Below are 22,411 nucleotides of genomic sequence, written 5' to 3' on the forward strand. Positions count from 1 at the left end.
ATTACTAGTTCAATTTAAGCATAGATATTGTTTAAGAAGATTAATATTCATTAAATATGGAGTTTGAAACATTTATAAGAATATTTGCTGTTAATATTTTAAATTGCTGTATTTTATATGAACTATGTGTATATTATTACAGGCATGTTAAATAATTTATAAATGTCTCTTTACATATGGGTTCAGGGTTTATTTTATAATTGGGACATATCCGATTATCCATAAATAAAGCTTTGTCATCCAGCTCATCATAGAGAAATACTGTAAACCAACTTTTATTCGCGTGTGAGAAATTTTCGCCAAATTCGCAAGAGCCTTGTCATCGCAAATATTTCTTGCTGCCAACCAGTCCTTAAATTCTCTATGTCTATTAACAACAGATCAAAAGAGGCTTGATCATGAAAATTAAATGTCGCGAACTAGTTTAACCCCAGTAAATCGCAAAGTAAAGTCTTCTTGAATAAAAATAGGTTTACAGTAGTGTACATGTATTTTGCTTCAAAAGGAGATCTCATATTTATGTTTTTTCTACTATTTTTGCCATGACGTGCATATTGCTTTCTGTAATGAATCAGGTACCGGGGGACATTCCAAACACCTTATAATTGTCATTTTAACAAGTTTACAAAAATCAGTAGATAATGTTTTGAAACTTTTCTAATTTCATTTGAAATTAAAATCCCATACTTCTTCTAAAAGAGAAAGGAATTTCTTATAATCCCTAAGAACGAAAATGGAATTTTATTTTTATTTATCCTATAATTATTTCAAGTTTATTCATTTCAAAAACTTATTATTGTTCATTAGAAAATAAAATTTAGTAAAAAAGTATTAAATGTATGATTATATATTTGACTCTTTCATATGTTAAAAAGGTTCCTTAGATTATAAAGTATTAATTTTATAATCTAAATATGTCCGTAATTTTCTTTCTAAAATGATTAGGTTGTGACATTTTTACAATCATGTTTTGGCTGTTATTTTCTTATATATTTATTTATCAGTTCAATGAAGTACGTAATGCAGAGATTTTAAAAAAAAAAGATGTCATTTTAATGAGAATTGAATAATTTTCTTTATGTGCCTTTAAATACATGTAAAATGCTTTTCACATTGAGTATTAACGTTTCTTGTTTTAAAAGTAGTTTTTTTTTCAAGATAGAATCTATATTTATAGCATAAGATGTATGCATGTATTAGATCAATCTCAACAAAATCCTGCAATAGGTTTTTCATGTGATGATAAAAAATAACTCCATTGTTTGGATTTTCTTTTATTAAAAGCTGGGTTTGTTACTTGAATAAGTTTTGTGTGTGAGCCAATGAAATGACAAGAGAAGTAAATAAACTCTCTATACTGAGCAATTGTTTATTTGTTTTCAGTGAAATAGAAATTTTTGTGCAGTATGGCACGTTTTCGCTGTATGTACTTTTGTGCATTCATACAGGCCTTTGTGTCGCAAGTATTATATGTAGTGTAACATTTTATCAATATACAGGATATAAAATATCTCCAAGTCATGTAGGTTTAATCATGGTCTGATTATGAATTGATATGCAGAGTCTATGGGGTAGTTGTACTTACGTAATTAACAGTATCTAGGTCTCTATAATTATCAATCATATTTTTACCTATATACAATATCTACATACTTAGTACACGGGTTGTGTATTTATATCGCTGATATCTTATATAACACATGGAGCGGTGAACACACCTTACAGTTAATGTCTTGTTTATGTTTAAAATAGCTCACCTGCCAATCCCCATGTTCACAATGTTCAGAATTTCAATTTTTTTTTAGAAGAAATTGCCATTAGAAATCATTGAAGACGTCATCAAACGTGTGTTGGAATATTTCTAGACTCTCTTAAGATTTGCCTTGGGGTGTAAAACGAAAGAATCTTCTGATGCTAAGACGTCGTTATTTTTATGCTACTTTTTGATGATACAAATATAATGTGTAGATCGTGTTTGAGTACATCTTATGAATGACGGATTGTGGGATTGTAGAGCTCCGGATCAATTGGAACTTTATAATCTGAAGCGCCCTACCCCACCCCCTCGTAAACGCGGGCGCCTGGTAAATGGCAAGGAAAGTCGTTTCCTTATAAATGTTCTAGACAGATGTATTGAATTAATTCATAAAATAATTAATATTTTACAAAATAATATTGAATTTAAAAATTAAACGAAACTTAATTCTACAACTCCTAATCGATTTCCTGGCACCAGCGCTTCTTAATTCCCATAGGATATGTCAGAAAAAGCTCGGTGTCATCTTAAAGCTAGGAGTGATTAGGACGTCTTATATTTTCATATAATAATTAACTTAAGCCCAAGACCCATCCTCGCAAGCCAGGTCCGTTATTCGAGGACCCCTGGCCTGCGAGAATGGCCAAAAACTTTCTGATAGAAATTGTCCAACATGAATGTTGTCATAAACTTTATAAGACTGCATCTTCATCTCTGGAATCATGACCAATTTCAGTCGATTTTTTCATGAAGCATCTTGGATAAATGGACTTAACTTTGTTTAATTGGTCAATAAACGAATTGAATTGAATTGTTTAAATAAAGGGCCATACCCCTTTCAAAAATCGAGAAATAGCAAAAAGAGTAGCTTAAAAATAAAGAACTATATGCGGTATATTGCATATATTTGCCCCCCACAAAAGTCAAATTTTGAAAACTTCCTGAAATGTGCTGAATTCAATAAATTGTATGAGAAATATAAATTAACAGAAAATATTATAGTGTCAAAGCAGTGTATTCACAATTTTTGTTTTTATGACGTCACAAACTAGTCCGATTTTATATCCTTTTACAGAAAGAGGACAAAATGGACAAAATTTCAACAATTTTAGCTTTAAAATTTATAGAGCGCAAGTTTGTTCAGGAACAATATCGACATATTTCATTGATATTATCATTCTACACATTATATCAAAATATTGATCCTGAACACACACGCGCTCGGTGACTTTTACTCAAAATATCGACGAAATATGTACATTTTACTGTAAAATTCATAAAAAACTGAAATTTACGTCATGTTTGTGACGTCATTACGTACATATGGCGTCACTACTTTTGAAAATATTCAGTGCTTTGAAGTCAGCATGTACTCCCCTGTTTAATAATTTGATTAAATATATCTCCATCAAAGTTTGATTTGGGGGCAAATATTGGTTATTACCGAATAAAGTTCTTTAAAACAATAATTAAGAAATAAATAACAAGTTTATAAACTTCAATGGGAATTGAAGTGGGTCGGTCACGTGATCAAATCCTGTGAAGGCCGAAGGCCTTCTCAGAAGATTTGATCACGTACCGACCCACTTCAATTCCCATTGAAGTTTATAAACTTGTTATTTATTACTTATATATACATTTGAGACAGACAATTGAATATTTTCGAATTTAAATTATTGCACTAACCGTCTGTCGTAGATTTTGAAAAATGACGCAAGGTGTAAATCGGCTTGCATGGCGGTTACGCTTCGAATTCGTCAGGCTAAGGAATCTATTTCGAAGGGAATATTTTGTGAAAGGCTACTTGCGATCAGTAATAGTGAACAGATTGTTGTCTGGGAATATTCTATTCGTGAAAAATGATAATCGATGCTGAAAAGACACAAGAAACACGTCCGAAGTTTGATGATAAAAAGTTGGAGGAATTTCGGTCGCTGGAAAGGGATGGATGGATCTGATGGACTGAGACACCTGTCCGAGCCAGTTAATTTGCAGTTTGATCAAAAACATTTCACGGTTTCAGTAACTAAAGGCATACTTATCGTAAAACACTGATAAACATGATAAACACGGAGACAATGGCGACAGCTTTACATTGAACTACGAAAACGCCCAGGTGTTTTGCAGCTGTTCATGGCATGATTGCAAATATATTTTCCAAGAGATTTACACATTTATCGTGAGTAAAATTTAAAGATAAAATAAAAGTTTATCATGAAAATTTAATCAAAGGTCTGTCCAAAAAATAAGGATGAACGTTAGAGACTGTGCAGCTGACAAAAGTACCCTAAAGAAAAATGTAAACAAACGCTAGGCTCCTAGTTTTCTCTATGTTCACAGGTTGAATCGATAGCCCAAAAACTGTATGAAATACTTGTTTACATTTAAAGTAAAATAATTAATCATTTTACTTGCTTATTTTATTCATTTTTATACATGAAAAGCAAGTAGAGCAGGTCGTTTTATAATTTATGTACCGGTAGATGTTATTGCGCCGTGTGATTAGGTCACGTATTGACCTCTGACCTCTGACAAACTTCATACAGAATTGAAGATATTTTCTCTCTGTATGTTTATATAATGGAGAGATACCACAAATGTATATATTCACTATTAAATAACGTTCACTTATGGCATAAATACCGTATATCAATAGTTGTTGTGATTTCTATGTGGTTTCAATGAAGTTTATGAAATGCCTTCTTAATCACTAATAAAACTATTATTTCAATAATTATTTCAATAGTAGGTGTTATTTCAAAAGTGGCCACAAAACGCACACATATTGGGAAAATACGATACAAGCACGTCTTAGCTTATATTCATTTCTCCCGGTTCCCCATCTATTACAGCACATTAACATAACAATCCCCAATCTGTTGAACAGAATACATCACTGATTCATGTAAACCATTGGTCGATGACCATTGCCCGTGGCTAACATATAACTGGTCCAGTTTAGCCCTGTATTCTTCAGTGACCATCAAGATGGAAACGAGAAAGTGTAGTATCGCCTTTCTCTGCCTGGCCGCCATCTTAATTTCCCAGGTCCAGGGACAGCTGGGATTCGACCCCTCCCTCGGGTATCCCTATGAAGGCGGATCTGACCCCTACACACAGAGCATAGGCGTCTACAATCAACAGTTCCTGAAGAACCAGCAGATCTCTCAAATGACGAGAGAAGTTAAAGAGACCCAGTTGTTAGCCATCTTTGCTTTTCGTGAGTACTTGCTTTTTCTCTGAGGTCAGTTTGCCAATGTATTCCTGGATTCTTAACGTCTTCGATCCCTAAGTATCAGTGGCCATATATTCGTAATATCTTGATTTTATAAAGATTTTATAAAGATTCGAAGATGATCTTATTTAGAGGGGTCTTCTACTGGTTGATAATGAAATTAGGTTATTTTACTAAACCTCAGAACGAGGACTGGAATTACAATCTCAACTCATTACAAAGGGTGCCAGCTCATTACAAGGGGGGGGGGGGCAACCTCAACTCATTACAAAGAGTACGATCTCAACTCATTACAAAGGAGACTATCTCAACTCATTACAAAGGGTGCAATCTCAACTCATTACAAGGGGGCAACCTCAACTTATTACAAGGGGGTATTCTCAACTCATTACAAGGCGGACAATCTTAACTCATAAAAAAGGAGACTGTCTTATCTCAACTCATTACAAAGGGTGCATGCAATCTCAAATCATTACAAAGGGTGACAACCTCAACTCATTACAAAGGGGGAAACCTCAACTCATTACAAAGGGGACTATCTCAACTCATTACAAAGGGGACAATCTCAACTCATTACAAAAGAGACTATCTCAACTCATTACAAAAGAGACTATTTCAACTCATTACAAAGGGTGCTTGCAATCTCAACTCATCACAAAGGGGGACAACCTCAACTCATTACAAAGGGGGCAATCTCAACTCATTACAAAGGGGGCAACTTCATCTCATTACAAAGGGGACTATCTCAACTCATTAGAAAGGGGACAATCTCAACTCATTACAATGGGGGTAACCTCAACTCAATACAAAGGGGGACAACCTCAACTCATTACAAGAGGGACAACCCGAGTTATTACTCAGCCTGAACTCTCATTTTTGACCTCACATCATACTAAATACTATACACAATGCACCCAGACAGTTATCTTGTTATGGTAAGGGCATTAAACTGCACACGACGAACCTTTGGTTTCTATATCACACCCATGTTATGATAACTGCCTACTGGAAACTAGTAATAAAACCAAGAAGGTTCTTTAATGTGACATACACGAACGCCACATACTGATTACTGAAGAAGGCAAGCTTTTTCTATTTCCAGTGGCTTTTGGCTTGTTGCTGGCTTTAAGAGCAAGCAACGCATCAGTTGCAGTGCAGGGATAATTTTCTTCAGCACAAGGTAAGCTTAAGCATACAAAATATTTTTTTTGTTCACAGACAGTCTCGTTATTAATTTAAGTTATATTGATTTTATTTTATAGTACAAACTTTTAAATTTTTTTAACAACTCTTTCAGAGAGATGCCATAACAACCTAATTTTACCATCACACAGAGCGAGCTCCCAAAGCAGTATTTTTAAAATAACTATTTATTTCTTTGTTATTTCACAATTAAATTATTCATTGCTTCATATTTCATAGCACCAGATTAAAACTCTTACAATGTATGGAATCAAGTGTTCTCATTTCTTATCATAACATTAACTACGGTACGTGAAGGTAGCCACTGACTCTCTTGGTAATGTATACTGATAATGTTGGCCATCAATGTCGATATAAAATGTCTGATCCCTATCGTTACGGGGATTCAACACGATGATAGCCACACTACCATCATTGTTCTGAAAGGCAACAGAGTGCACGTCATCCCAACCGTACTCAGGAGTATCTAATCGAACAGCTTCCGGAAAAACGAACTTTGACATATGACCTATGATGTAATACTCGGTGTTTTTTGTCATGCCGCCATTACCGTGGATAGTTATTACTCCGTTGCAATTATTGCAGCCTCCCACCCCTACCTTGGGGCCGTGGTTGTCATCGAGGGCAATATTCCAGTACATGACAGTTTTTGCCCAGTTGCGAGTTTGTCCGATGGAAAGAATGCGCATGCCCCAAACAACGTTGAATCCCGGCGCCCAGTCACCCCCGGAGCATTCCGTAAAGTAGATATCCTTATTAGGATGTTGATTATGAAAGCCTCCACACGTGTCATGGCGGCCCCCATAGCAGTGCCAGGCGCTGCCTCTAATGTACTGGGCCGCCCCGCTGTCAGATAAAATGTTTCCAGCATAAGTAGTGTCATCCCAGTTATGGTCGTATATGATAATTTTTGTGTTGATACTATGTTGATTAAAAGCAGGCCCAAGATAATTTTTAATGATATCTCTTTCGGCTTGCCAGCTGAGTTTCATGGTGGGGTAAGAATTGTCTGTGTGCTTTGGTTCATTTTGTAGACAAATGGCATCAATAGGAATTCCTTCTGCCTGGTACGCCTGTATGAATTTGACGAAATACTGAGCATATGCTTGTTGATAGTTGTTACCATTGTGAAACTCGCCACCAAAGAGAGAGTTTGTCGTTTTCATCCACGCAGGCGCAGTCCACGGCGTTGCAATGATTCTGAGACTTGGGTTGATTTGTAAGGCCTGTTTGAGGACGGGGATGATGAATTCCTTGTCTTTTTGAATGCTGAAGTGGTCCATGTGGAAGTCGTTGTGCTGCCAGGAGGGCAGATCGTCATAAGTATAAGGCTGTACTCCCTGAAAGTCTGTGCCTCCCATGGGTAACCTCAAATAGCTCATGGCTAAAAATATAATTGAAATGAATTATGATAATGCTGAGAAGCCATCTTCTGCAAAACCTTGGCGTTGTAATCTCATTACTGTTTGTTTCGTATTTATCGATTTTTCATTATAAGGTCCAAAAGATTTCATTTTGGTATTTAAGTTTTAAAGATTTACAATTAAAGAAAAATGTACTGGTTTGTTTGAGATCAAGGTCTTGTCCAAACATCGATGCAAAGCAAAGTTTGGTATTTTACCTGATTCAAGACATATACATTATATAAAATTATCTAACTGGGAGAAGCATTTACAAGGAAAGATCCTATAATATGACCCCAAACAATAGGGGATCGCTACAAAACGACGGAAAAACCCAACATAAATGTTATATTCACTATTACACAAAACAGTCTATTGTTTTTAACCCGTCCTTCAAAATATTAAGTTAGATTGCTCCTTCGTTTTCAGTGTCCCACAAAATGCCCCATATTTTTATCATTGCACATGCGGTCTCATATCTTTCACTTTCTCTGTGGACATTGAACATGCATTAAAAAAAATCCGCTTTCTATTACAGAATTGATTACTAGTATGCTTTTAGTGTGGGATAAAACTTTAGAATCATGAGATTTTTCATTCTGGAGACTCTTTTACCTTAACCAAAGGTTAATCTTTTCCGTGTAAGTGTATACAGTACAAGTACTAGTATTGAGACAATTTTCAAAAAATAAACGAGATTTTTACAATAAAGAGGTTTGACCAAGGACGTCTTGTAGTTGTAATGTTGAAAATTTTTGATATTTCGAGTGGCAGTAAATACAAATTTCACGTAAAATATTTTTAATTTTTATGCCCCCGTAATCAAAGATTCGGGGGAACATAGTTTTTGTCTTGTCCGCCCGTCTGTCTCTCTCTGTCTGTTCGCAAAAACTTAAACCTTTATAAGCTAAGACTTTCATATTTCACATGTATATTCCTTGTGAAAAGACCTTTCTTAGGGTACTACCAAATTTGACCTTTTGACCTTGGAGTTTGACCCACTTTTCCACAAATTTCCAATTTTTACTTTGGCCATAACTTTTGATACTAGGACTTTCATGTTTCACTTATGTATTCTTTGTAACAAAACCTTTCATTTATTACCAACAAATTTGACCTTTTGACCTTGACCTTAGAGATTTATATACTTATGAAAAAACTTTAACCTTGGCCATAACTTTTGAACAGTAAGTGCTAGGGCTTTCATCCTTTCCTGTGAGAACACCCTTCATAGAATACTAAGAACTTTGACCCCCTGAGCTTGAAGTTTGACCTACTTTTTAAAAAAATGAAACCTTGACACTAACCTTTGAAGGCCAGGGCTAGGGTTTTCATACTTCAGATATTCAATCCTTGTGACAGGACCTTCTATTGGATATCAATAACCTTGACCTTTGGGTTTGACCTACTTTTAAAATATTTAACGTTGGTCATAACTTTTGAACAGTTAGGGCTAGGGCTTTCATACTTCACATATGTAATACTTGTGACAAACCTTTCTTAAGAAACCAACAACTTTGACCCTTTGACCTTAGAGTTTGACCTACCTTTCAAAAACTTATCCTTGGTCATAACTTTTGAACAGGTTGTGCTAGAGCTTTTATATTTCACAACAGTACTGTATTTCTTGTGAGAATACACTACTTTGGGTACTAATATATTTGATTTACATTTAAGAAACGTTTAATATTCGCTATGTTGCTATACGGGAACATCGGTGTTTCAGAAACACATCTTGTTTTTAAAATAGAAAAGGATAGTGAGTGTGGCATTCTTACAAATTCCAGACTTTCCAAACAGATCCTGCATGATTTGATCTCGCTGTGAGCTATGGTACAGATTGTAGGCCGCGGCATTTGTCAAGGCGGCTCCAAATCCGGAAATATATTGGTAACGCTTGTTCCGGTCCACAAAAATACGAAATCCATTGGAACTTCCGGTAGGTGATAGCGAGGCTTTTTGCGAGAGCCTGTCTCCTCCGTTGCTATTGGTTACCCATACGTCCATATTACCGGTAACCAGAAGAGATACGGTAAGGACAAAAAGACAGGTTGTCACCAAACCTAAAATAGAATTGGGGTTGTCTTTCTTTATGATTATGTTATAAAATAATAGCTACCACAATTTACTTCATACGTAAGTAATACAGACCGTGTTGTGAAGTTCTTAATAATTCCATTGTCTTATAAAACCGGAATACGTTCACAGTGCTTTCATGGATTTTATATAGAATTAGATAAGAGAAATATAGAGGTCAACAGTTGATTATTTAGTATACATCTAAAAGAAGGAAATTGAAATCTGTCCTGACTCTTATATGTAGGGTACTCTATTCATATCCTTTTCTACATTCTTTTGTTTTTGTAATAAAGGCACCCAATTAATTTAATGGATAATTCATTTGGATATTTAATCATTTTCAAGTTAAATTTCGTTTTACATCCATACAGGAATTTTGAATATAACTCTTGCTTTTACAAATTTTAGTTGATTTCATACTTCAAAAAATATATATCAATGTAAGCTAGGCCACAACAATTTTATTTCTTGTTCGTCGGACATTTTTCATAGAAATTGAGCGGTCAATTATATATTTTTTTATTTGAAGAGTAATCAGATTAAAATTAAGATAAATAGAGCAGAAATGGAATAGAATTCCCATGGTGCGGGAAATTTTAATTAATATCATTTATATACACCATGTAGTTTTGCTTAAATACGAGCGCGTGGGTCCGGCAAACAAAAAATTATTGGTGTGGCCTAATTTATAAATTTGAAATGCCATGATTTGTGAGATTCGGGGTTCTAAAAATTAACCAAATATAACATCGACGATATCAATAGGAAGAAAACGTTTTTTTTAAATATTGAATGTTCAAGTCCATAGACGCATAGGCCAAAAAAAAATTAATCAATTATAGTTTCTCAGGCCAAAAACATCAAAATTCAATGCGGCAGGCAGGCTTTTTTTTTTAACAGGTTGACATGTTTTATACCCTTTTTAAGCTATTTGTTCAATGAAATGATGATAACTACTAATTCTTAATTTTTGTTGTCTGAAATTAGGCCAAAAAAATTAATCAATAGTTTCTCGGGCCAAAAAAAAATCAAAATTCAATGCGGCAGGCATTTTTTTAAAAACAGTTTGACAGGTTTTATACCTTTGTTAAAGCTATTTGTTCAATAAAATGATAATAACTACTAATTCTTAATTTTTATTGTCTGAAATTAGTTATAATATGTATTCAACTTTAAATAATGCTATTCCAATTTTTTATTTAAAAGTTAATTCAATAAATACTGTAAATTTAGAAGAAATATATTGTTTTTCTAATAAAAATGTATATCTTAGCATTTCTGAAAAGGGGAATAACTCGATTTTCTTTTTCAACTAGGAAAAATAGAAAATTGAGTTATTTCCCTTTTCAATACGTCAATAAAATTGATCAATGCGGCCGTTTTTTAACTGATGCGTCGGTGCCTGAGAAACTATTGATTAATTTTTTGGGGCCGTATGCAGAAAGGAATACTAGTATTGTAAGAAAATAAAAGCTTTTTTGCGTCGATAGCCAATAATGTAATGACATCCACAGTTAGGACAACATCGTAAATGTACATGTACATCCAAACATGTACAAACTCAAAAAGAAATATTGTAAGAAACTCAAAACTTAAAACTTTGATTACTGCGTCGATAATGTAACTTTTTACACAAATTTGTCATCTGGTATATACTCAGACGAGACCAAGGTAGAACAATGTGTATTCTTTTATTTAATTATATTTTTTCTACAAAACACATGCACAAACAGTTTGCAGATCACAATTAACAGCACTTCAAAAATTAAAAAGCAATATTTCGCGAGTAATTCTAATAAAAGAAAAAAAAATCCGACAAATAGAAGAGTTACAACTTAGATGTCTATAATATTTAAGGAATGAAGCTTATTTCAACTTTTGTTATACGTAACTTGGGACAGTTAACGCTTCATTCCCTATAATTTAATTTCAGTGTAGACAGTGAGACAATTTTTCCTCCGGAAAAAGTTCTTAATTATTAAATTTAAAATATTTTAGCTTATTTTGAAAGTAGTGTCAAGCGGAGTAATACGTTTTTGACGTAATTCATTGTGACATATGCAAGTTAGATCTTTTACCCAATCAAATGACGTGTTACAACTAAAATTAAAATATTGTAAGTTAATATATGATAGTCTCTTTCAACAAGACTCTCGACTGTCTCTGTAAATCTCCAACCAGTCAGAGAGTCTGGTAAAGAATCACGTTAGCGTTTGATACCGTTAGAGGGCGCTGCCTTGTTTACATTTTGATGACCTTTTTTTAAAACGAATATTATACATGCATGTTTCTTCTGTTGGATTGTGAGTTTATTAAGGAATCACTGTCTAGTTAGTATAGTCTGCCAGGGCATCAACAATAGTGGGAAACATGGGATAATTTGCATAACGGGCGAAGACCGTTATGCATAAATTATCCCATGTTTCCCACTATTGTTGATGTCCCTGGCATACTATACTAACTAGACAGCGATTCCTTATATTTCCATTTCATTGTGAAATAAAATTGTAGATTTATAGACTTTGAAAATGTAGACATAGATTTAAATTACACGAGAACTCCCATGCCAATTCCATTATTCTTCGGCCACTGACGTCAAACACAACGGCAGCCGCACGAGGTTCTCATGCATATTTGGCCTCCTTAGCGTCAGACTCAATGACAGATGCGCACGAGATTTGCGTGCATATTAGGCCTCCTTAGCTCCTGACCTATTGAACTGCCTAATTTACATTCCGGTAGAATTATCAAGTTAACTCCGCTAATTTTAAAAGAGTTATCACAGAGAGAAAAATTAGAAATGGAAATATTATAGTCACAATCACGATCAAACTCCAGTATATTCGTGCAATTAACCAAGAACAAGATAATGAGGACACACACATATGCATACACATGTAGATGAGACCTCATGAAAATTGTCTTAGTGTTCAGTAGACGAATGGTCACGGACATCTTCTATAATTCCATGGCAACACATTTTTGCAAGTTCTGTCTTAAATGATGTGTCAAAAAATGCATAAATCACTGGATTGGCAATATATCCCATTGCGTGCAAACTTCTTAGAAACAGAAATAGCTGGAGTTCCGTGTTAGATACAGAGAACCATCGTTTAGGGTCTTTGGAGTCAAAGTGTATAAACACATAGGTGGGAACATACGAGCAAATGGTTATGATGGTGATAATTATAAACATAATGGTCATTCTGTGGTTTCTGACTTGATGGCTTAACGAGGAGACCATTGAGAGACTGTGAAATCTCAGCCTTCCATTGGATATCCTACTATCAATCGTACAACTCTTGTTGGAGACTTTGTACAATGCATTAGAGTGATGTTCAGAAGCTTTCACGGACATCATCGTTGATCCCTCGTCTGAAATGCTCTCTGACGTCATCCCGAACTGGTCTCGTACCCTTTGGCTTTCTTTTTTCTTTCTTTCCATTTGTTTCATCTGTCTGTAAGCCACTTTTCCGACTAATATGTACAAGGCAGACATAACAATAACGGTAGCACAAGAAAATGCGATCCAGAATTTCGACATCCAGATAACGAAGTACTTCGCCCCGTCCATAGTCATGTCCGACCCACAAACGTATCCTTGTAGCTTATACTCGCTAATTGTTATAGGTTTTCTTTTAAAGTAAATTAATTTTGGGAGGTTGAAAATAAGTGTAACGAAAAATGCAACACCAACTGCAATGTTTTTATCTCTGAAAGTTAGACTCGGCCGGAAAGGTTTGCAGATTTTGATGTATCTATGAACACATATTATCACCAAGAGTAACAGGGATAGGCAAAAGAACACGTTTGTACCGTACAAGAGAATTTTGCACAATGCATCGTCAGGAAAAAGAACTGGATTCGAGTTCTTCGCAAAAACAAGGTTTGACGAGAACAGGCAGTGGAACAAATCTGTCACGGCTAACATGATTATGTAGTAACGGTCTCCTCTTCTCTTCTTCTTCAGCCGTGATTTATAAATGTAAATGACAAGTGCGTTCCCCAGAATACCAAATAGCAGAAAAATGACGTTGAAGACGGTATTGATTAAGTATCGGTCTCTGAAGATTAGATTGAACTCTTCCACTGTTCTGTTAGCGTGGTTATTTAAAATCTCAGCCATAATTTTATGGATGATACTTTACGTATTGAACGTTTGAGCTTCTGACAACGACTAAACAATATTAACGACAGAAATTGGGTTTGTTTCAACTGAAAGCGGAACAGAGACCGGAAGGGGTAGAAGAGAGAGACTTTTATATCGAGAAATAATGACTTGCATCCTCTGCGTAAACTTGTACGTGATCTTTAATGTCACGCTGTAAAAAGTACAAGCATAATGCTTGTTTTGAGTACATGAAATAACAAATAGTGATTCTATTCCATATTTCTTCATGGAATATCAGCATCGTGTTTTGGAATAGTATGTGTCATTGTGTAATCTCTAGAAAACCGGAAAGTGTCTGATATAATTCATAAATTTACTTAAATAGATGAGGATGTCTAAAGTGTGCAAATAGAAATTCATCTTAGGTGTTATGTAAAATATGGAGAACACCACTCAGTCTCTATTTAACAACACCCTATACGGAACCGGAGATCACCAGGAAAAAATAAACAGGAAATTCCTGCACATGTTTCAGTACGACACGGCTACTCATGGGATTTTCTTTGTCTTAGGAGTCCTCGGAAACACTATCGTCATTCTGATGTACAGCTTTAGGATAACTAGAAGTAGAGACGACAGATACTATATATTAGCGTTAGCATACGTAGACTTTTTATTTTGTATATTCTGCTCAAGTTTGATCTTCACTAAAAATTTACATTATTTAAATTTCCCGAGCAATGCCGCTTGTAAAATACTGATGTTTCTAACGAACATGTTTTTTACCCTGGCCCTGTTAGTGTTGATTGTTATATCCGTACATAGATACCGCCATATATGTTTGTCCATGACTGAGGTCTTGACAACAAAAACCAAACACATTGTCATTGGAATTTCAGCCGGTGTCTCTGTGGCCTTTGCTTCACCGAAATTGGTCTATTGCAAAGTTATTCGAATTAGCTTCTCTGACAATATGACAGGCTATGTTTGTAGCTCTGACATGACTATGCCGGGGTCAGAAGTGTTCGTATCCGGAGTTACTATTGTTTTTATCATTTTATCCGTCATTGGTATTATTACAATGGCGTTTCTATATTATCGCGTGGCACTGATCATTTTCAAACAGCTTCGGCAGTTCAAAGGCATGCGAGTACAGAAAGTACGATTTAGGAATTTGTATGGGAATCTAAGAGCTAGTATCATCAATGCCTTTGAAAGAGAAAATTCAAATCTTTCTAGAAGACCAAGTAGTGAAACGCCTGTGATACATTCAGAAATACCGGAAGAAAAGCCACAGCAATTATCAGAACAAGCAGACAGCCATATACCTACATGTACGTTCGAAGAAACACCAACATGTGACAAGGGGACACTAAGAAAAAAAACAAGCAGAAATCGAAATAAAAATAAAACAAAATCACTGGCAGTTTATCTCAGTACCAATAGAAAGGCCAAACGTTCCACCTTAATGTTTATTGCTATTACCATAGTAACAGTGCTTTCGTATATACCGACATGGATTTTTATATTCCTGGAGACAAGAGATCCAGCTAGGTGGTTCCGCATGTCTTCCTGGGAATTTCATTTCTACTTGTTTTTACGATCGCTGGGATCTTTAGGATATGTAACACACCCATGGCTGTATGCTTACTATGATAAATGTTTTCAAACAGAAATGAAGAAAATTTTATGTAGAAAAGGAGCGCATGAAGTATACATGTAGAGCTGAATATATGTGATTTTATGGAATTCATCAATTGTAACTCAGGCAATCCAGTGTCTTTCATTTTCATTCATATGTAAAACCAACTTTTAAAATCAGAAAAATATTTCCAAAATGTTTTCTTAGACCAATTTAGCCCTCAGTAAAAAATACTTGTTTTCCAACGCAGTCTTCCCGACAATTTTCCAAAAACAACTTTACGCATTTTCCCCGTTATGTGTAAAAGAGTGCAAAAGTATTTTCCATGAACATTTATTTAATTTGTTGGTGTCAAATCTTAGAAAGTGTAATACAAGTCATGATAATTTAATGCTAAGTAAATAAAATCTATAAAGATTCAGAAAATAGAGATATACACTGCTTTTATGCCCGTAATCAAAGATTTGGGGTATATAGTTTTTGCCTTGTCCCTCCATCTGTCTAGCTGTCTGTCTGTTTGTCCGCAAAAACTTAAACCTTGGGCATAACTTTTGAATTGATGGGACTACAGCTTTTTTATTTCATAGGTATATTCCTTGTAACGAGACCATTTTACAGGTACCATCAAATTTGACCTCGTGATGTTGGAGTTTGACTCACTTTTAATTAAAAAAAAGTCGATGCTAAGGCTTGCATACTCCACATGTGTATTTACTGTGGCAAGACCTTTCAATGGGGTGGAAATACCGTATTTTTGACCCTTTGATATTTATCTTAATTAAGAGTTTTACCAATTGTTAATCCATTATTTATACACTGAATTGACGACGGATTTTGTTCCGTTATTTCCCAATCATGACAAGGAGCAAGGGCGGGTGTGACCGGTCGGCAAGGGAGTCTCACTCCTCCATAGCACCTGATCCCAACTCTGATGTTTTGGAGGTCTGCTCCTATTTTGTATTGTTTTGACTTTTGATCTTGAATACTGTTCGTTGTCTCCATATGTTCCACTTTAAAAAAATTAACCCTGAACATAACTTTTGAACATTTAATACTAGGTTTAGAGCCAATCGCAAAACCCCTAAAGGATTACATTGTTTGTGACGAGCTGACGCTTTGCTTGTCGAGAACTTTAAATTCTACGTCACATTCTCGCCACATCAAAGGACGTAACCGAGATCGCGTCTCTCCCACGCTAAAGTCGGTCAGCTGCAATACACATCGCCGACGTTTAACGGGTTTACAAAAGGGGACAGAAAACACAAATCTTATTAAACAGTTTAAAAAGAGCATTATTTATATTATATGCATTTTTTAGAGTTCGTAATAAATAAAAGCCGTGAAAATTTAATTTTATAGCATTTACCATTTGTGTACCGGTATATGGCACAGTATACATGCGATATAAAATGATGTACATGATCAATTTAAATTGCTGGATTTTAAGTATTCTTCCTGGTCATTCTTGGATTGTGTAGTATTTTAATTGTTTCAAATCACTAGTACTGTTGATGTGAAATGATTTTTCTGTGGAAAAGAGAAATATTCCGTTCGTGTATCAAGCCGTGAACTTGAGACTTGAGAACTAAGTATACATAGATTTTTTATTACATGTATACCCCAAACAGCCGTATTATACCAGAAAAATATGTACTTGTACTTTTAGTATCCATATATAAAAGAACATATCTGTCAATAAGAGAAGTATGCCTATTCACAATTGTCAATAATTATGTAAAAGTACTAAATTAGAACGGGTGCATAGTTTTGCTTTAAAAAATACACACATGTAAGAGCTCTCTCTCTCTCTCTCTCTCCAGGAAACGTTTCAGTGGCTGAATATATATATATATTTCACTCTATTGCATCAGTGATGTTTAAAATATGATCAGGTATTTTCGTTAATTTAGCACTCAGTCTCTGATTTTTTAATTATCGGTAAGCACACATTAAATCCATTCTGATTGATCATATACGACATACATGCACTGCTGCAGAATTTTTAAATACTGTGCATTACGTAGAAAAGTACTCAAAAGCACATTTTCGCAATCCCTTATAAAACTGAGATTTCTGTAAGAACATGTAAATACCCATAACAGGGAACCCATACTGAGCACTACGTACGCAGAGTTTTTGCAAACAGCAACATATCCTCCATATATGGGGCGGGGGGAGGGGGGGTTAGAATGGAAAAAAAAACAGGTGCGATTTCAGAAACTGTGGGACAACTTTATCGAATGCTAAGACAACTTTTAATAATCATGCGATTCAATGAATATTTACTCGTATATTGTACTAACGTAGGGGAACTACAAGAGGCCCATGGGCTACATCGCATACCTGAGCAACGTGGCTAAGAAAATAGCAGAAATCAGCTCAGTATTGAAAGTTTAAATCCATAAGTGGTCCCAATCTACCTTTAAAGGGGATGGGAGTATATGTGAACAAACTTGAATCTACACGTCTTGAAATTTTCTCCCATAAGTTTCAACATTCTTGGCACTCTGTTTCTTGAAATGATTTTAAAAACATGTCATCAATTGCAAATTTTCACATTTTCTGAATTATCTCCTCAAAGAAGTCGCCCTTCATTTGAATAGACTTGAATACCGTTTACCAAAAAATGCCTTGTGGCAAGTTTGGTTAACATTAGCCCAGTGGTTCTAGAGAAGAACTCGAAAATGTGAAAAGTTTAAAGACGGATAAACAGACGTTAGGCAAAATGTGATCAGAAAAGCTCGGCCAGCCCTCGACCCACCCTTCTTTTTTTTCGTTTCAAACATATTGTTCGAAAGGTTTTACGTTTTAATAAAGATACTTTACAACAGCTTAAGTAAACAGTTTCATGTTAGTTTAGTACATGTATATACTAAAAATATCAATTCGTAAAAATTATTGTGCACTGTACTTTGGATACATGAGACTGTCACAAAAAATTTCAAGACCGTAATCCACTCTTGTTGCATCAGACGTCACGCACGGTGTTGGTGTCAAAAAGTCAAAAATTACTACTACGGCGGCATATATCAGTATATATGACGATATTCTCTTTAGGTCAATGTACAAACAAATCAGAATAAAGCCAATATTGTGCGTTAGTGCAACCCACATCACAAACCTGTTCTTCTCCAAGAAATATATAGCACAATGCTTAAGCACCCAAATAAAAACACCTATAGAAACTCATTGCAAATACCAGAATATATTAATTATATTTTAATCATTTAAAAATTGCAACATAACAAAAACTAGCGCACGCTCCCTGCGACGCAGTTTAGTACCGGTAACTGGCAAATTTTCTTTAAAACCTTTTCTTCAGAGGAAACACGTGGACAAAGTCTATTTATTTTCAAAATCTGCCAGGCCCATCTAAAGGAATCAGAAAATGCATGTGTAATTAGATTTAGACTTTATAGACATAGGCGTCGAAACCGGGCGAGCGTAGAGAGGGGGGGGGCTTTTTCAAAGTTAGACTTAGTATAGACATTGAACATTGCTGCGTAGGTACATACCCACGAAATAAGATTTTTGTGTTTGGAAAATACACATCCCTTGTTTTTGTTTGTGTGTGTGTGTGTGTGTGTGTGTGTTGTTGTTGTTGTTGTTTTTTGCTTCTCAGGTTTTTTTGGAAGGTCTAAAAAATAAATTTCTTACCCTTAGCCCCCACTTTAATTTGCTTCCGACGCCCATGATAATTAGATATTTTCCGTCGTTTGGTATAAATTACCTTGTACATACAACATTCGTTAAAACTTAAAAATAAATTGAACCTCAATCGTTAAAATTTGAAGGTAAATGGACACGTCTTCCCAGGCCTTCCCTCTTTATCTTTTCTCTCGAATATACGCATAAAGAGGGTATCCATTTTTCACCAGTATATTTTGTACCAAATCCAACAATCTCAGCATGCATGACTTGGGTTGATACGCGTAACTAATAAATCTAATGATCAATGAATCATGCACTACTCGACTTTAAAGCTTATACTTGTTCGCAAATATGAAAAAAAAAATTGCGATAATAGAATAAAATAATCGACCAATTAAAATATTCGTAATGGAGTGAAAAAATCTTTACATTTTTAAAATCAAGGTTGAAAAAAACTTTTTTTTAAATTCAAGGTTTAAAAAAACTTTAAACTTTGCAGGTAACATTCAAGAAAACGACATCGGGACTGTCTACTCCATTTTTTGAACCCCGAAAACAAGCTGTATGTTGCAGCTGACCGACTTTAGCGTGGGAGAGACGCCATCTCGGTTACGTCCTTTGATGTGGTGAGAATGTGACGTAGTATTTAAAGTTCTCGACAAGCAAAGCGTCAGCTCGTCACAAACAATGTAATCCTTTAGGGGTTTTGCGATTGGCTCTAAATACTTCACAGAAGTATCCCTTATGACAAGACCTTCATTTGGATACCAACAATTTTGACCCTGGCCTTGCATTTGAGAAACGAAAACCCTCGCTATAAGCTGCCATATGGGGGTATCAGTGTCTCATAAACACATCTTGTTTTTATTATTCATGTTTTATATGTAAAAACCATCATCGACATTTTATCAGGGTATCATATTGTTTTAGTTATGATGAAAAGTACGTAAGGGTTGCCCGCAACCCTGTGTCTCGCCTGCTGTCGCTGTGGTTAGTAAGAAATGATTGTCTGATAAACTGAAGCATTTATTGACATTTCAGAAGGAATAACTCAAAAATACAATAATAAAGAAATGGAACAGCTGACTTAATATCTAATCCCTTGGCGATTATATTGGCATTTATATATATATACATATACCCTGTAAATTCACAAATTATTGTGATGTTTTTATTATTGCGAATATTGCAACGTGTTATGAGTCGCAATAATTTGAACTTGCATTTTGAAATCAAATCCACTGTATATGTATCAAGTCATTCATGCAGAAAATGTAGGTGAAGATTACCTAATTATGGTACTGATATTGTTGGTTACCCATGATGTGTAGACTGACAAATTATCATGCCACTATAAGTTATAGTTGCTGAGATATGGACCTCCACCATAAATTTATGCAAAGTTTCATGCGGAAAAATGTAGGTCAAGATGACCTAATTCTGGTACAGGCGTTTGTGGTTACCCATGATGTATCCACTGACAAATTATCATGCCACTATAAGTTATAGTTGCTGAGATATGGACCTCCACCATAAATTTATGCAAAGTCACTCATGCGGAAAAATGTAGGTCAAGATGACCTAATTCTGGTACAGGCGTTTGTGGTTACCCATGATGTATCCACTGACTAACTATCATGCCACTATAAGTTATAGTTGCTGAAATATGAACCTCCATTATCAATTTAACCAAAGTCATTCATGCAGAAAAATGTAGGTCAAAATGACCTAATTCTGGTACTGATGTTGTTGGTTACTTATAACCTGTACAATGACAAATCATCATGCCATTATAAGTTATAGATGCTGAGATATGGACCTCCACCAAAAATTTAACCAAAGTCACTCATGCAGAAAAATGTAGGTCAAGATGACCTAATTCTGGTACTGACGTTTGTGGTTACCCATGATGTATCCACTGACTAATTATCATATCCCTATAACTTATAGTTGCTGGAATATAGGTCTTCACCATAAATTATCATGAAAAAACTAAGTCCAACTTAAGGAAAAAATACGGAAAAATTTGAATTTTTTTTTTCAAAATCATACTTGGGATATAAATTTTTATCCATACTGAATATTGTGTCCAAATTTCAAGAAGACTGAATAAAATTTGAGAAAGTTATTGCAGTTTATAAAACTTTGACATTTGGGTTAACCAAAAGTTGGACGCCGACGACGACGACGACGACGACGGAATCTATGGTCGCTATGTCTCGCTTCGCGACATTCGTCGCAGGCGAGACAAAAATTACAACGATTGTAACCACATCAACCACATTGACGCAGAAGAAACAGTAACATGACAAAGCTGGGCATTGATATTCCTAGTAAACAGCAAGGAAGTATACTTTGACCTGTTTTTAAAATGAACTGTTGATGAGAATGGAAACAGCTAGAAAGGATTTCAACACATAGGGATGTGATTCTAACAGAATTTAAAGAAAAAAATCAAACTGATAAAAGATATAGATTTTAGCATGCTTAGCCTTGCCCGATTAATATTACTTCTCCCCATAACATCCGATTAAACTCATTTATGTATTTTTTTTCCTTGCATGGACTCGAATTGACTCCTCAGAGGTTTCAATAAGAAATCTAAAATAGAAAACTAGTATTCGTATTTTGAAATTGGAAAGTTATCTTTTTTATATCAGAGGGTCGGTACCCCTTCCTTAAAGAAGAATACTGGGTCGGTAGGTATGTTCACTCCTCCATGGCACTTGATCCCATCTTTGATGCTTTGGAGGTCCCGTATTACTCTGCTCCTATTTTGTATTGCTTTATAGACTTTTGATCTTGTATACTGTACGTTATCTCCATATGTTTCATCAAAAAAAAAAGACTGTTGTATCAAAAATAAATTGTCGATCCCTCAAACTAAACCGATCGCCCTTGGCGAAACGGATCAAAGCAAACAGTTTGGTTATTAGGTCCGACAAAAGGCATGTTGCCCTGAACCCAGTCATTAAATGTATAATGTTTTACAATCTGATTCTGAAGAAACCCCATTCAGGGTCATCTCCTGGTGACCTCTCAATTATTTAATCAAACGTTCACTTCCAAGAATTTAGAAGTTTCTCTGAATTCAGTTACAGAAGTAAAGCCCCGATGATACACGAACGGAAAATCGTGACTTAATTTCCGTAGCCTGCTAAGAGAACGACTACAGTCTTTTCTGTACATAAGTATTATAAATACTTGCTTTTGTCTTGGTTTTTAGCTCTTTGTTTGGTACGAAACGATAATATCTTCTCCACAGCAATCTCACTTCTACATTCATTTTCCCGAACGTCATTTAATTTTTTTATTACAACGGTCACCAGGA

At 35.1% G+C, this 22,411-nt stretch overlaps 2 protein-coding genes across 3 annotated transcripts; one reads left to right on the forward strand and one right to left on the reverse strand.

Moving 5' to 3' along the window:
- Window positions 1-6,345: 6,345 nt before the first annotated feature.
- On the reverse strand, window positions 6,346-13,843 carry LOC134235101 (uncharacterized). Of its 2 annotated transcripts, none has more exons than XM_062717193.1 (3): window positions 13,820-13,843; window positions 9,376-9,660; window positions 6,346-7,578 (listed from the first exon to the last, which is right to left on the reverse strand). In XM_062717193.1, the coding sequence occupies exons 2-3, from the start codon at window positions 9,602-9,604 to the stop codon at window positions 6,473-6,475; spliced, it is 1,335 nt and encodes a 444-aa protein (XP_062573177.1). In that variant the 5' UTR covers window positions 9,605-9,660; window positions 13,820-13,843; the 3' UTR covers window positions 6,346-6,472. The 2 variants fall into 2 exon arrangements, with proteins under 2 accessions (XP_062573177.1, XP_062573176.1); XM_062717192.1 differs by lacking the exon at window positions 13,820-13,843 and adding an exon at window positions 9,749-9,798.
- A 234-nt stretch (window positions 13,844-14,077) lies between these two features.
- On the forward strand, window positions 14,078-21,587 carry LOC134235102 (uncharacterized). Its single transcript, XM_062717194.1, has 2 exons — window positions 14,078-15,522; window positions 21,328-21,587. Exon 1 carries the CDS (start codon window positions 14,227-14,229, stop codon window positions 15,508-15,510), a length of 1,284 nt encoding a protein of 427 aa, XP_062573178.1. The 5' UTR covers window positions 14,078-14,226; the 3' UTR covers window positions 15,511-15,522; window positions 21,328-21,587.
- The last annotated feature ends 824 nt before the right edge of the window (window positions 21,588-22,411 follow it).

Source organism: Saccostrea cucullata, unplaced genomic scaffold (assembly GCF_032062105.1).
Source record: "Saccostrea cucullata isolate Sc308-1 unplaced genomic scaffold, CSIRO_AGI_Scuc_v1 ctg1201, whole genome shotgun sequence".
NCBI lineage: Eukaryota > Metazoa > Mollusca > Bivalvia > Ostreida > Ostreidae > Saccostrea > Saccostrea cuccullata.